The sequence below is a fragment of the Neoarius graeffei genome, chromosome 26 (genome assembly GCF_027579695.1).
Source record: "Neoarius graeffei isolate fNeoGra1 chromosome 26, fNeoGra1.pri, whole genome shotgun sequence".
In the NCBI taxonomy this organism is placed as follows: Eukaryota; Metazoa; Chordata; class Actinopteri; order Siluriformes; family Ariidae; genus Neoarius; species Neoarius graeffei.
Window position 1 is genome coordinate 19,520,729 of NC_083594.1, and position 16,022 is coordinate 19,536,750.

The 16,022-nt window shown below is 39.6% G+C and overlaps 1 protein-coding gene across 1 annotated transcript in view; it reads left to right on the forward strand.

Moving 5' to 3' along the window:
* ephb2b (eph receptor B2b) overlaps window positions 1-16,022 on the forward strand; it is a 399,332-nt gene that overhangs the window by 155,040 nt on the left and 228,270 nt on the right. Inside the window, exon 3 of the mRNA XM_060910500.1 lies at window positions 9,415-10,099. Within this exon, the coding sequence (XP_060766483.1) occupies window positions 9,415-10,099 (685 nt within the window). The remainder of the gene's footprint in view (window positions 1-9,414; window positions 10,100-16,022) is intronic.

The window sequence follows — 16,022 nt, forward strand, 5'->3', positions numbered from 1 at the left end:
CCTGATGATGGGATGCCAGTCCGCTGCAGGGCTCCATGTCACAAACATACATATACACACACTCATTCACACCTCGAGGCAATTTATCATAACCAGTTCACCTATTGGTATGTTTTTGGATTGTTGGAAGAAACCTACACATACACACAGAGAATATGTTGCATAAGTATTGACACCCCAGCTATCCACATTGTGCAGTGTTGCACCCTAGAAGAGAAATGGACTTCATTGGGATTCTGAACATTTTATTTGTACAATGTGTGTGACATTACTTTGTGAAACAAACATTCATTAAACAAAAAAATACAGGTATATTTAGAATGAAGTCGCATGACACTTTAATTGCATGCAAGTGAACGTCATTCAGCTAATTATTTGAATTCTGATTACCGCTGGTTGCACCAGAACTAATTTCGGGGTTTCAGAGAAACAATTGTGAATACTTACGTAATCACAACTTTTCAATGTATTTTTACAAATTATATTGATTCCCCTACTTTTATAATTTAGGCCATTTTGTGTCAGTTCATGACATACAGTACCAGCCAAAAGTTTGTGCACCCCTTACTCATTCATAAGGTTTTCTGTATTTTGAATATTTTCTTCAATATTGAAGATGTCAAAACTATAAAATAACATCTGGAACATGTATGGAATTATGTGAAACAAAAAAAAAAGTGTTAAAAAAAACCCAATATGTTTGATGATTTAGATTCTTCAAAGTAGCCAGTGTTTACCTTGATGACACTTTGTACACTATTGGCATTATCTTAACCAGCTTCATGAGGTCATCACCTGGAATGCTTTTCAATTAACAAGTGTGATTCGTCAAAAGTTATTAGTGCAATTAATTCTTAATGCATTTGAGGTCAAACAGTAAATAGTAGACTAGATAGATACTGTGACTAAAGTCACAGTGGTTTGCGCTAGCTCTTACAAACCAAGACATCTGGTCATTGTACCCTATAGATCCAGAACGGTAAGGGATAAGTGAGGGGGGGGGAAGCCCATTTTTCATGGATCATTCCAGTTCGGTGATCCGGATCAGCACCAAAAGTCATAGCAACTTAATTCTGCCCAGAGGTATTCTGCATGTGAAATTTGGTGATGACTGGTTGAAAACTGAGTCAGAAATAGCATCCTAAAAATGTTAGGAGAAGAAGAAGAGGAAGAATAAAGTAGAAAGATCCTGAGTGGGAGTAAAAATTTGTTCTAGCGCAAATTAATAATAAAAATACAGTAAATAGCCCTATTCCACAACTGTAGTAATCCATATTACGTCAAGAACTAAGTAAAGAAAAATGACATCCATCATTACTTTAAGACATGAAGAAGTGTCTTTTAATTAATAAAAAAATTGAATTGGAAGGTGTCCAAACTTTTGACTGATATTGTAGAATCCAAATTAAATATGTGGAAAAGTTCATGGGGGATAAATATCGTAAATAGTCCTACACTTCGGCTATCATATCGTTCCTGATTTTAAAAAAAAAGTAGAATAGGACACTCATCGAACCAATTAGTAATCATTAACTAATCAAGTCAAGTTTATTTGTATAGCGCTTTTAACAGTAAACATTGTCGCAAAGTAGCTTTACAGAATTTGAACGACTTAAAATATGAGCTAATTTTATCCCTAATCTATCCCCAATGAGCACGCCTGTGGCGACGGTGGCAAGGAAAAACTCCCTCAGACGACATGAGGAAGAAACCTCGAGAGGAACCAGACAATAATCGTGCCCTATAACCTGCTGTAATAAAGTGAAATATTGCAATGTTGATATTAGCCCTTCTAAAGATCATATAATTTAATCAAGGCTGAATTATATGAACACGTTCTCAGCGTAAGGTTTTATGACTTCTCTGACTATATGCACGAATTGTAAACAGAACTGTACTGTATCTATTTTCACACACTTTCTGTATCAGTGGGCAGCGTGTGAAGAGCTCGAAGGAGTTAGAAAGAAACAGATGGTCCTAAAGCGGCCGCGTCTGGTTATAATATGTTAAAGCAAACACAGCAGGCCATTCTGAGCATCTTTAAAGAGGTCTTTGGTTTAGAGTGCATTCCAAAACTGAATGACAGTTATGTTTTCTAGCATGGCAATTAGAGATGGTCTTTAATGTAGTATTTGGCAATTTTCGGGCCTCGTCATTACAGCCGCAAAATTCTACGCGGTCACGACGTTAATATAAAGATCAAGTCAGAATCGGCAACGTCTCATTTCGTACCTTTGATTCGTTTAAAAGGTAAATATGTATCCATGATCCACATGGAGATTGGATTCGAAGGGTTAAAGAGGCAATAGGAAGCTTGTTTGTCTAACTTCACATGTTGCACATTACCAGTAGATCGCAATAATTGGAGTTGACGCTAAAGATGGTTCAGTTAGTTGGCTTTTCTATACCTCTCTCTCTCTCTGCACTCTGTTTGTGGTGGGAAGCCCAACAGTGCACAGATGTAGACTTGTATGCTCTGTAATTCAACACAGAGATTGCCTGTCATTTGTCCCAAATGTCCCCTCAGGACAGACGTGTCTACTGACAGATTTCTCACAACTAAAAATTGAGGAACTCAGCATCCAGTGTGCTTTGTTCTTTATTTTTCTATTTTTTACATGAAATCATTTAAGATTCATGGACTCTTTATACCAAGCACTCTTTCTCCGCACCCATTCTGCCTCCATTTTAATAAGTAAATGTTAAAAGAACATAATTCACTTGAAGAGATGTCAGTAGTGCTTCACTTTTCCAGCACTGTATTACAGTATTATAAGTGACGGTCTTGGGAGAGTGCTGTGATCGCTTGGGCTCATGTACTCTTCAAGGCTGTGACAGTTTATTAGTGAAATATGCTGAAGTTCAGATAAAATTTCAGGAGTTCTATCATGGTCGGGCAATTAATATTGAAAAAAATGGGTCTTGCTGACAGAATTTTCATCCCCTGCAGCTTGCCAGTTCCATAATTCATGAAAAAGCAGTCTGTTACGCTAGGCTATACCGATCGCAAGCGCAGAGAGAATGTCAGGGAAGCTTAGATCACATTTTATTCTATCCACATATACTCGATGGATAGCAATTGCGTGCTCTGATTGGCTACTCTACTACTAGGATATCAGCTCATATACAGTGAGTAGAGAAAAACAAAATGGCGGAGCGTGGTGCTGAACCAACCGAGGACGAAATAAAAACTACTTGAAAATAAAACCCAAAAAAAGGAACAAAATATGGAATGAAATTATTTGATGGTAAGAAAATTTTTTTTCAAGAATTATCACATTTTTCACATATTGCTACAGTCATTTCGTCGGTTTGTTTACATTCTAAGCAGAAACAATTTTCTCGGATGTTTTGCGTAAAGTTTTTATTTATCGAATTTGCAAAAAATAGAAATAAAAAGCTGAATGTGGATAGAATAATCCACATTCATGGTTAAATGGTTAAATAAAAGAATATTGTTTTTTGTTTTTTTTTTCCTCAAAAAATATCTCTTGTTCCACACTCCAGCCCAGTCGGTGGCAGTAATGCACCTGGATTGCCGACCACCAAAAAAAGAAGAAAAGAAAATTTCGAAGCGTGTTGCTGAACCAGCCAGGGATGAAATAAAAACTCTACTCAAAAACAAACCCCCACCCCCCCAAAAAAAAGCAATTATATATGGAATGAAAGTATTTGATTGAAATTGTATCTTTTTTTTTTTCCCAGGAATTATTATTACGGCATTTTTCTCAAATTGCTATGGTAATTTCACCAGTTTGTTAAGTGGAAATTATTTTGTCAGATGTTTTGTATGAACTTTTTATTTATCGAACTTGCAAAAAATAAAAATGCTCTGTTTCTCAAAATCCAGTGAATGTGGATAGAATAAAACAGTTATTCCACTCAATCTCGTCATACATGGCTTATAGCCGACTTGGCGCGTAGCTCATGTACGACTCGATTTCATGGAATAACTGTTAATTATATCACGTGTTCTGTCTTTTTAGGTGTTGATGAGGCTACTGATTCTAAACTGTACTTCCAAGTAATCTTATGCTGTGTGTCAGTCTGCTATTGTTTTTCAAACTTGTGACTGAGGAGTCAAAGCATGTAACATACCAAAGACAACGTCATTAGTTACATGTGTTCAATTCCAATTTTTAGTCCATTCCAGGACCGGCTTAATGAAAATGGAATATTGAAATTGGCCCACGGTCCTAGTTGTCTATCCATAGTATAGCAGTGAGGTAAGTGACAAAGACCTCTTCAGTACTTCTGTAATTGAACAATTGTGTCAAAAAGCCCCAGGATGTGTTCTCATCCAACGAACTGAGCCATTCGGATAGTTTAATTCCACACTAGTGCAGAGTGTGACGACCCTCTTTATGCTTCAGCATAAACTTGAAGGCCAAGTCTCGAACCACAGACTCAACAGTGCCTCAGTCTTTCTGTTTGAATGCCAATCTTTAAGCTTGTGGAAGGAAGGGTCGCAAGAACTAATGATGTCCCACTTCCCACACACTTCTTTATGTTGGACCCATGCTCCTGAACAGAGGTCTCAAAAGAGAACAGCTTGTGTTATTTTCTATTGCTCTTGAAGGCCCTCATATATTTTTTTTCTTTCTTGGCTTGTGGTTCCTGCGTTCTTTCTCAAGGAATGGTGAAGTACAGGTTCAGAAACTCAATCTTAGACAAGGTCTTTTTTTTTTCTTAATAATGACCAGGATCCCAGATATTTGAGTAATAAAAAGCAGACATTTCTGTCAAGGACTGTTTGAAAATTACTCATCCAGTGTTCTGTGTTGTACTTACTTGTATTACTTGTGGTGTTAACAAGTGACTTTACAAATTCCTTATGGCAAGGACAAATGTTGAGAAAATGAAAGGAGAGACTGAAGATTCTATCACTCTAGATTCCTTACATCCACTTTTGAAAGCAAACAACCACCTTCAGCCATACTCCCACTTAAAGCCGGGGGGGGGGACCTGTGAAAATGATGTTTCATTTAATTTGACATTAGGTGCTTGATCGTTGGGCCCTTATTATGCCTCATTTGCTTTTGTCTACTGGCTGAGGCAGAAAATCTATGGCAGGACAAAGAGAGGCCCTCCTTCAAAATACGTTTGTTTGGGGTTTCTGTAGCCCCTTCATGCTACCTCCTTGCCATGAGTTGCCCTCATTGACACTTCATTTCCCTTTATTAACTGCCCTGTTTTCCGAATAATCTGATCAGTCAAGTCTGTAGCCTCCAACAACGGGATGTTATTCTGTTGTATTCTTCTATTTAGTTGACCTTCAACCCAGTAGAAGAATACTTTTGCTTCGAGGAAAGTGGTAAGGTCAACGGCTGCTCATGACCGTTGGCAAATTTGTCCGTTTGTATGACATATATTAAGGGATATTGTTAAACACAGATGTCCACAAGCACCAGCGACTGGCGGTTTTCTGTGCCGGCTACTCATTCGCAGCAAAAAAAAAACAACAAGTATTGCCAGGCAAAACAAACCTTGCCGAGCGGCACTTTATTTTATACCGATTTGTTGATAATGGTAATATTTCTCAATCATCAGCTGTCAGGTTATAGTCCTATGAAAATCCATGACCTTGAGTTTGACATTTCAAAGTCATTCAAGGTCATGGTGCCAAATGAAAGCCCATATGGCACTTCCTATAAGTTGATAATGGTAAACATCTGTCTACCATCAACCGTTTTCAAGTTATAGCCCTCTGAAAATCCGTGACTTTGAGTTTGACCTTTCAAGGTGCCAAAAGAAAGGCCATATGGGAGTTCCTACATGCTCATAATAGTAAACATTTGTCTATCGGCAACCGTTTGAGTTATAATGGAAAATGTTATTTTGACCGAAAGGTTGACCTTTCCAGTGACCCTGACCTTCACTTTGACTCGATTACCCCCAAAATTTAATCAGGTAATCTATGGATCATTGCCCACCTATCCTGAAAATTTGAAGTCAATTGGTGCAACCATCTAGACGCTAGATTGTTAACAGACACACATACACAAACAAACAAGATCAAAGGTCATGGCGCCAAATGAAAGCCCATATATATGACTTCCTATATGTTGATAATGATAAACATCTCTCCATCTCTAACAGTTTTCGAGTTCTAATGAAAATATGCAAATTTTAGCAATGACCTTGACCTCCCTGACATTTGACCCACAACTGCTAATGAGAGAGAGCCCACCATGTAGCATATCAGTGGAAGCAGAATTGAAAGATGAACATTTTGGAATTGGTTTGAAGTAAATATGATGAATATGAATGAAGAGATCGTGAAAAAAAAAAAGATTTTGACCTTTTTGGTGACTTTGACCAGATGACCCTCAAAATGTTGGAGGTTCTATTTGAGACCAATGCCCATCTATCCTGAAAGTTTCATGAAGCTTGGTCCAGGAGTTTTCCCGTAATGTTGCTAACAAAAAAAAAAAAAAGAAACCCCACTGAAAACAATACCTCGCTGTGGATTCCGTTCCAGGCAAGGTAATAAACTTGCCTTTGAATGTTTAAGAGATGTATATCGTATCTGCTGCCCATGATTTGCTACAAATCCAATTATTTCACAACAAAATTGTCTTCGATTTGGGTCATGACTGAAAGCGATGCCATATTTGTTGGTCGATTCTCGCGCTCTGATTGACTGAACCGGACCATGTGACCACGCCATAGTGTGACACCATGTAGTTATGTTACAGAGTCAGGCAGTATACTACAGAGGGTAACTGAGAAAGCCAAGCATACATACATATGGAGGGAAATTTCAGACATATTTTGCAAGAATTTTACAGGGAAATGGTTAGTAAGTTATTAGCTGAGAATGTACCAGAAGCCACCAGAAGGAATGTACATTTCAAAATTTCCTGGGGGGGCATACCCCCAAACCCCCGTAGCATTAGCTACCTACTACTTTTTTTTAAGCCGGCTACTTCAGATTTTCTGGAGAACCCTGCTAAACACATTACTCCTGAGTCTCTAGAATTAAGGCAACTGAACACCAAGTAAGTTGTAATCTCTCATTTGATGTTCAGAATAAGCATTTCATATTAAATCTAGATGGCCTTTCGATTTCATAAAATCAGTGAAATTTTGTTCCCTCTGAAATCTGGTCAGTATGATATATGTTTACTTCTGTAATATCTGACAAAATATCAGGCCATTTTGTGGCTGGGAAGTGATTTAATCTGAGGGGATTCCTGAGCAAATAATGTGCATTAAATCGCTTGCTTTGTGCAGTCAAGTAGACAGAGAAAGTCCGTGTGCGCATCCGCAGGTTTACCTTCTTCTTTTGGGTTTTACGGCAGCTGGCATCCACAGTGTTGCATTACTGCCATCTACAGGTTTACCTTGACCGTGCACTGACAGTTACATCATTCTGTTGCTAAACGAACAGCTGATCACACCGAGGTGCTCGCTGACCACCGATATTTATTAGTTTGGTCCTGCGTTTCCTTTCCTTCACATATGTCTTTTCTTCTCGCTTTCCATTACTGTAGTCAGTCTTTCATGTTTCATTCATACACTCACGTCCTCTGTTTTTCTCTCCTGTTTCAATTTGTATCCCACAATGCCTTGCGCTAATGGGGAAAGCCCACCACATGATGCATGATGTAGTATCTTGTATATGGTCATGGTGAAGCAGGAAAAAATAGCGGAGAATTTAGGGCCACATGACCCTAAATTAATTGCTCTATTTTTTTTTTTTTTAAACCTAATAAAATTGGACGTCTGTGATTCGAATTCAATAGCTTTCAGTCCACTAAACAAAAATAACTAGGTGTCAGGGAAAATTATTTTTATGACCTAAACTTGAAAAATCTGAAAGGCCGTCTACCTTTAAATGAATCACCTGATACAAGTTATGAAAATAGCTACCGGATTGAAATATAACAGAAGTGCTGCAGCAGGTTCAACTCCATCCGTATTCAAAACAGTTGTTTGAAGTTGTCAATGATAATTTAAACATTGGAACAAAGGACAAAAGTCTAGTAAAAGAAAGCTGTTCTAATTACTTCGAGGGTGTTTGATAGAATGGGGGTCTTGAACATGAGACTTGACGTTCTCACTGAATCCCGTCAAAACCCTGTCAAAATCCTCGTTAAGCAGTGACTAATTTGGGAAATTATGTCAGCAGTGAAGTGAAGAGCAAAAGTGAGAAGGGGTGGGAGAGTGGGTTGAAAGGATTGGTGCTCAATGGGCTTTGTGGCCAGAGTGTAAGGAAGCCTATCAAATGAAGAAAATGGTTTTTTTCTCCCACTGAACAAGGTCAAGGTTCTGACTCACTTGTGGTTGGAATCTTGGTTGTTTAGTGCTGAGGGCCCTTAGCTTGATCCTTAGCCAACTGGGTTGAAAACCACAGAGAAGGCATCTGGAGTCACTTTAGAGCCAGCAGTGAAGTCTCTGGTGCATGCATCCTTAGTGCTTTAGTGTGTGCAATATATAGCTGTAAACTTAATAAGAAGTCTGTTTCCGTCTCCTAAAATGGTCATCCGTATAATTTGATTATTCCAAGTTTGTAATGTGTAAGGGGTGAAATTTTATGTGTTGCAACTTCCAGGTTCCAGCACAGTGGTCTGCGTTAACAAGGAGGTCGACAAGGACTGAATTCTGTCAGCTACTTTTGCTTTTTATTTTCATTGTAAATAGCAGTTCCGATTTTATGTGCATAAGGTGGAAAGCTTGGAAAGGTCAAGGCCAGAAGAGTAGTTAAACTTTTATTTATTTATTTATTTATTTATTTATTTACTGAAGGGAACTTATTTTCGTTGGGAAGTTCACTTCCTTCCTGGATACTTTCCATTGTGTATATGATATGAAAATGCTAATGGGTAGCTATCTCTTCCGGTGACAGAGGACAGACGGAAGCCGTCTTGGCAAAACAAGTGACTGCATAAACACTGACGTTTATCACCTGCAGTTCAATTCCCAGTGAGCTGTATCAATGATACATTCTTTTATAAAATATAAGGGCAAATAAACACAGCCCAGGTTCACTTGGCAAAGTGGGAGCTCCAGCAAACAAGGTCCAACTCCAGCCAATTTTGCTTCCAGTGCCAGTCTTTTGGCAGGCTAGCCAGAAGATTTTATCCTCATCCTCACCTCATACCTCTCCTGCCCTGTAATCTAGCTGGTGCCTGTGGGGAGAGTTTCTGAAAATGGCTCGGCTACTCTCCGAACATCCCCAGAGAGCCTAGACAGACATGAGAGAGCATGTTGCAATATGTTCACTATTGCCCTGCGGTTTAGAGCTCATGTATTCATGTAAGTAATTTATGAGTTCCCTCTCAAATGGGAATAGGCTTACACAAGCTGTCATGGACGATAGGCTTTAGATGTGATAGAGACACCAGAGGTAAAGAGTATAGCTCTAATACATATCCATTGTGTAAACACTCCTTTCAATTTCTCTTGCAGTGGGAAGAGGTGAGCGGGTACGATGAGAACATGAACACTATTCGCACCTACCAAGTGTGCAATGTCTTTGATGCCAACCAGAATAACTGGGTCCGCACCAAGTACATCCACCGGCGAGGAGCTCAGCGCATCCATGTGGAGATGAAGTTCTCAGTACGAGACTGTAGCAGCATCCCCCGGGTACCAGGCTCCTGCAAGGAGACCTTCAACCTGTACTACTATGAATCGGATGGTGACACGGCCACGAAAGTGCACCCTCCATGGATGGAGAACCCGTGGATCAAGGTGGACACCATCGCTGCTGACGAAAGCTTCTCGCAGGTGGACTTGGGCGGACGCGTGATGAAGATCAACACAGAGGTGCGCAGCTTCGGGCCTGTCTCACGTAACGGTTTCTACTTGGCCTTTCAGGATTACGGTGGCTGCATGTCGCTCATTGCCGTCCGCGTTTTCTACCGTAAATGCCCACGGGCCATCAGGAATGGTGCCATTTTTCAAGAGACGCTTTCCGGGGCTGAAAGTACCTCCTTGGTAGCAGCGAGGGGAGTGTGCATCCCAAATGCAGAGGAAGTTGATGTACCTATCAAACTCTACTGTAATGGAGATGGCGAGTGGATGGTGCCCATCGGTCGGTGCATGTGTAAGGCTGGTCATGAACCTGTGGACAATGGCACTGTATGTCGAGGTAAGCTCATATGTAATGTCATTAGTTTTCACTTTACTCTTTGATGAAACCTTTTTTTTTTTTTTTACAATGTGGTTTATAGGAATTCTTTATCCTAAACAGAAATAAAATTCTGAATAAGAACTCTGGAAATGTTTTTGGATCACTTTAGTTTGTTGTGTTCAGTGTTAAACAGTAAATGCTGTTTTTTTGTTTGTTTGTTTTTTGTCAGTCTAAATGACAAAGATAATAAGATTCAGCGAAGCTAATTTTCTTTCGTATATTTTATATTTAGAATTAAATGAAAATCAATTTTTTTTCAGTTCTACTGTGATCAGCTCATTCAGTTTTCTTTTGTTTCTTTAATATTGATTCGTTACTATTCTTTCGTTTATGAAGCATAGTGTCTCCTAGGCTTTTTTTTTTCTTTGTAAATGCAGCATATAACACGCAGGATGCAGATGACCTTGGCACTTGCTGAATTGTTGCTACACCTCACTCCCTCCTTCAATCGATCATTTCTTCCTTCTTGGAACTGTCTCTCCATCATTCCCACACAACTAACCACCCCAGTCCACCCCCTCCCTATCCCTCACCTGTGATTCAACCACCAACCGTCAGCGCTGTTCCCACGGCAACGCCAGTCAGCAGACAGGCTCCACGCTGGCACAGACGACACAATAAAACGCCCACCTGTGTTACAATCCCCCCTTTTCTATTACCACACACGCGTGCACGCGCGCACACACATACACACGCTCATTCTGCGTTCTGCCTCTTTCAGAAGGCAGGCTGTAATTATGACACTGGCCAGGCTGAGCAGTGACAGTAGCTGATCATCTCTCTCACTGCCAGGGTGGCACTCCGCATTTAAGTGTTCAATGGCAGCTAATGAGGATGGTCACCTGTCTCACAACCCAACACCCCCCCCCCACACCCTATGGATACATGCGAATAAAACTTGGGTTAGTCCAATTTGAAAAGCGTAATTACATACGTTACAAAAACGTAATTACATACGTTTGGGTGTTTGTGTTTTGTTTTTGTTTTTTTTTTAATTTGCTAGGTGCCACCAATTTTAATAGATCCTGCGGTCTTCATAATACAAAACATCTTTTGTTCATGACTGGATTTAAAAACTAGTCAAATGCTAACGATTAACAGAAGCACACATAGATTAGGGGCGGCACGGTGGTGTAGTGGTTAGCGCTGTCGCCTCACAGCAAGAAGGTCCGGGTTCGAGCTCCGTGGCCGGCGAGGGCCTTTCTGCGCAGAGTTTGCATGTTCTCCCTGTGTCCATGTGGGTTTCCTCCGGGTGCTCCGGTTCCCCCCACAGTCCAAAGACATGCAGGTTAGGTTAACTGGTGACTCTAAATTGACCGTAGGTGTGAATGTGAGTGTGAATGGTTGTCTGTGTCTATGTGTCAGCCCTGTGATGACCTGGCGACTTGTCCAGGGTGTACCCCGCCTTTCGCCCGTAGTCAGCTGGGATAGGCTCCAGCTTGCCTGCGACCCTGTAGAACAGGATAAAGTGGCTAGACATAATGAGATGAGATGAATGAGACTCATAGATCAACCTGGCTTTAAGTCCTGTTGACAACCAATATCTTAGATGCATTGGAACAAAGTATGGTAGCTGGTCTGAGTAAGGGGTCAGTCCATACGAAGTCACCAGAGGCCTCCTGACTGACCATCTCCGATTTGCTTCATACATTCACAAACTAATGTTATTATTCCCAGTAAACAACATACCCAATTTTAGCCTTATAGCTTTATTAGTTTTTGAGATATTGGGGCTTTAAAAATGGGGCGTGACACTGATTTTACTGTAAAAACGAGTTGTACAGAAAAAGATGCTATGTTCAATACGTCATTACTTTTGAACTGTTCATGCTAGATGCATGAAATTTTCCATAGTTGTTCTTAGGTACTAGATGTATTTAACGACTATAAAAGAAGATTCACAGTTGCATATTTGTCAGTTTATAGCTTGCTGAAGACTATTTAAAAAAAAAATTAGTTTGTGCTTTGGAGCGGTTTTGGCCCTCTGTATTTCCACATTGAAGCACATCAGATCTTTCAAATCGTGATCTTTATCTCTCACTCTACTATTTTGGTGACTAAGTATTTTTCTAAAAAAAAAAATTTCTGATTTATGAGGCATTAAAAATAGAAAAAAATCATTTCACACCTATATTTCAAATGCATATTGCTCATGTATGACAAGGGCTACCATAAAATTGAATTACACCACTGGAAAGAGCATGCCTTCATTAATATATTCACAAAATATGAAGTCGGTATCTTGAACCAAACTATATTTATTAAGGTATCAAATACGCCATGTTTCACCACAAACAGAAATGTAAAATACAGAGCCACTGTACTTAAAATACAATCATAAAATTGTATCAGAGAACTAATATTTGTATTTCATGTCTAAATATTCAGCTTATCTTCATTCTGCAAGTTACCCAGTTCTACAATTTAAACAAACTACAGTGTCAGTAGAAGCAAAACTTCACACATCAGCCATTGTATCTAGGTGAATTTGTCAATTTCCAGGTTTTAGGTAGTACTTGGAGCATATATCATATGCCTTGAAACGGCATTTCCATCTGTAGCAAAACATGGCGTATTTGATACCTTAATAAATAGAGTTTGGTTCAAGATACCAACTTCATATTTTATGAATATATTACTGAAGACATGCTCTTTCCAGTGGTATCATTCTTTTTATGGTAGACCTTGTTATACATGAACAATAGGCATTTGAAAAACAGGCATGAAATGATTTTTTTTCTTTTCATTTTCAATGCCTCATAAATCAGAACATTTTATTTCTTTTAGAAAATTATTTGGTCACCAAAATAGTACTATAACATGAGAAATAAATACCAAAATTTGAAAGATCTGATGTGCTTCAATATGGAAATACAGAGGGCCAAAACTGCTCCAAAGTACAAACAATTTATTTATTTATTTATTTATTTATTTATTTTTATTTATTTTTTTTTTACAGTTTTCAGCAAGCTATAAACTGACAAATATGCAACTGTGGATCTTTGTTTATAGTATTTAAAGACATCTAGTACCTAAGAACAACTCTGGAAAATTTCATGCATCTAGCATGAACAGTTCAAAAGTAATGACGTATTGAACTTGGCATCTTTTTCTGTGCAACTCGTTTTTACAGTAAAATCAGTGTCACGCCCCATTTTTAAAGCCCCAATATCTCAATAACTAATAAAGCTATAAGGCTAAAATTGGGTATGTTGTTTGCTGGGAATAATAACGTTAGTTTGTGAAAGTATGAAGCAAATCGGAGATGGTCAGTCGGGAGGCCTCTGGTGATTTCATATGGACTGACCCCTTACTCAGACCAGCTACTTTGTTCCAATGCATCTAAGATATTGGTTTTCAACAGGACTTAAAGCCAGGTTGATCTATGAGCGCTTCCGTTAATCGTTAGCATTTCACTAGTTTTTAAATCCCCAGTATCTCAAAAACTAATACGTAAAGATATGAGGCTGAAATTGTGTATGTTGTTTACTGGAATAATAGCATTAGTTTGTGAAAGTATGAAACAAATCAGAGATGGTCAGTCGGAAGCATTTTCTGAAATCTGGTGATTTGAGGTGGATTTACCCCAAGATGATCTTGGTTCAATTCCAGTTGAACACTAGCACGAGGTTTGATTGCAGTGAGAAAACTATTTGACCCTGAATCGACCCAAGTGCAGGAAGTGAACCAAACACGCTGTGCATTTTGGGCTGTGGATCACATTTCTGAGCTGCTAAACGGACATGCAACACGCAAACTGAGCCAAAGGACAGAGCTGTAGCCCTAGAGAAATGTGAGGTGCTGAAGATATTTGCATTTGGATTCAGCAAACAGTGTTCGAGCTGCTTTCCTGCCCTGGGTTCCTTTCGAAATTTGTGACTTTTCTCATAAAAACGCATTATTTCTCAATTATCTATCAGCTTTGGCACCTTTTTGCGACAGCTCATGATGGAGTCTACCTATGACTTTCTGATGATTAGATACTTGCTTTATTGTGCCTTGACTTGGTCCTCATTTGTCTCACGCCTACACAATGAGTTGCTTGAGGGGAAGAAAAAAGCCAAGAGTTTGCGTGGAGGGAAACTGTCAGGGCTGTCTAGGCCTTCAGAGAAGGCCCAAACATATCAGCATTTCAAATATTTCATTTCTTTCATTCTTTCATCATTTCATTATAATTATTCTCGTCTAACTCTAATTTGGCCTCATTTTCTATCAAATTTGCTTCAGAAATGAAAGGGTTAGCGTCCTGAAAACATTCAAATCGAGTTATCCAATGAGATTATGTTTTTGTTTGTTTGTTTGTTTGTTGTCTCTAGACTGGGAAGAGTTTAGAGCTGGCTCACTCATTGGTTAGGACTTCATTACCAAGACAGAAGCCCATGGCAGGGTATGTTTATATTGGAAATGACATGAATTAACCAATCAGATTTTGATTTATAGTGGGTGGGACCAAAAATGTATCGCCCTAGGCCTCCTCGAAGGCCAACGCTAGCTTAACCACGAGTCAGCGCAGCAGTGAAGTCACCTTCCAGCTGGAAGCTAATAAATCAGTCAAGCTAGTGCTATTGAGAGCAAGTAGCACAGGCTAACGGGCGAGAAACTAAGATTTCTGTCTCCAGAGAAATACTCTTCTTCGACGCACGCTCGCCACAGTATTTTTCACTCAGGCTTAAGTATTCATTTCCTGATGTAATTTACTTACTTTTAAAATCAACATCGACAACTACACGCAACGGAGCGACCTGGCAGCCTGCCGCTAATCCTTTGTCCTGTTGCTTCTTTCTTTGGTGTTTGGCTACGTTTTGGCTGAGCTCAAGTCCCGGTTCTGATAGTAACAGTTCGCTACTGGGTTTGCGTGTATGTATTTCCCTGAGTTCTATAGTGGTATCCATTTAAAAACTGGCTGCATGATGTGTTTTATGTAGTCTCAGAACATACGAGTTTTATAGCTATAAACAATGGACGTTTGCTCTCGAAAAATGAGAAGGAAATGAAATTAAAGCATTAAAATGGCAAAGTGCTGCTACTACACTGCTTGTGGTTTTTCTCCATTGTGAATAACCGGGTTTGATCGAAATCTGCCATCAAGTCATTCAGCTATTAATCTTTCTGGCAGGGGAAAGCTGATAGCTCTGTGTGAGACAATGTCAAAAGCATAACTGTGGTCGGTGCCTTTTAACTGCCAGTAGCCAGGATTGGGGGATGGATTGATTTATGAAAGGGTGCTTTTTCATCGCAGTTGGTAGGGGCGTAATGAATTGATTTGCGAAAGATGTCCACTCAGGGACGAGGCTGTATCTTCTTACAGCATTGGATTTACAGGCGGCTGTGAAGCAATCATGAGATCTACCGATGAAAGAGATGTCTCACTGCTCCATTAATAAGACTGCACACGCTTTGTTCAAACTCCTCTCTGTGACAAAGCATGTAATTATCCATGTATCAATTAAATCTTTGGCAGTGCGCTTGACAAATAATTGCGCCTTGACAAGAACTCTGTCAAAATATTGACAATAGACAAATGTGTTTGGAGCTTCGAAAGCAGCGTCCTTTCAGTCCGCGACCGTCTTACTAGATTATGTTTCCTCCCGTGGAGACGATGGAAGGAAATGAGCCATGCTGATGTCTTTCAGCAGAAATGTCCCTTAAACAGAGAGATCGAGATCAGATTTCGTTTAAGGCTGGAGGAGTTTCGGAGATTTAGGAGACACACGGGGTCTTGTTCTTCAGCCAGTGCCACAGTATGTATCTGTGAATGGAGCAAAGTTTTTTGACCTGACCACAATAGGAACCATGTTCGTGGGCAGAAAGGCAAACTCCGAAGAATAGCTGTGGGCTTTTTTTTTTTCTTGACTACTGATATCTGATCTCTCGGCTGTAA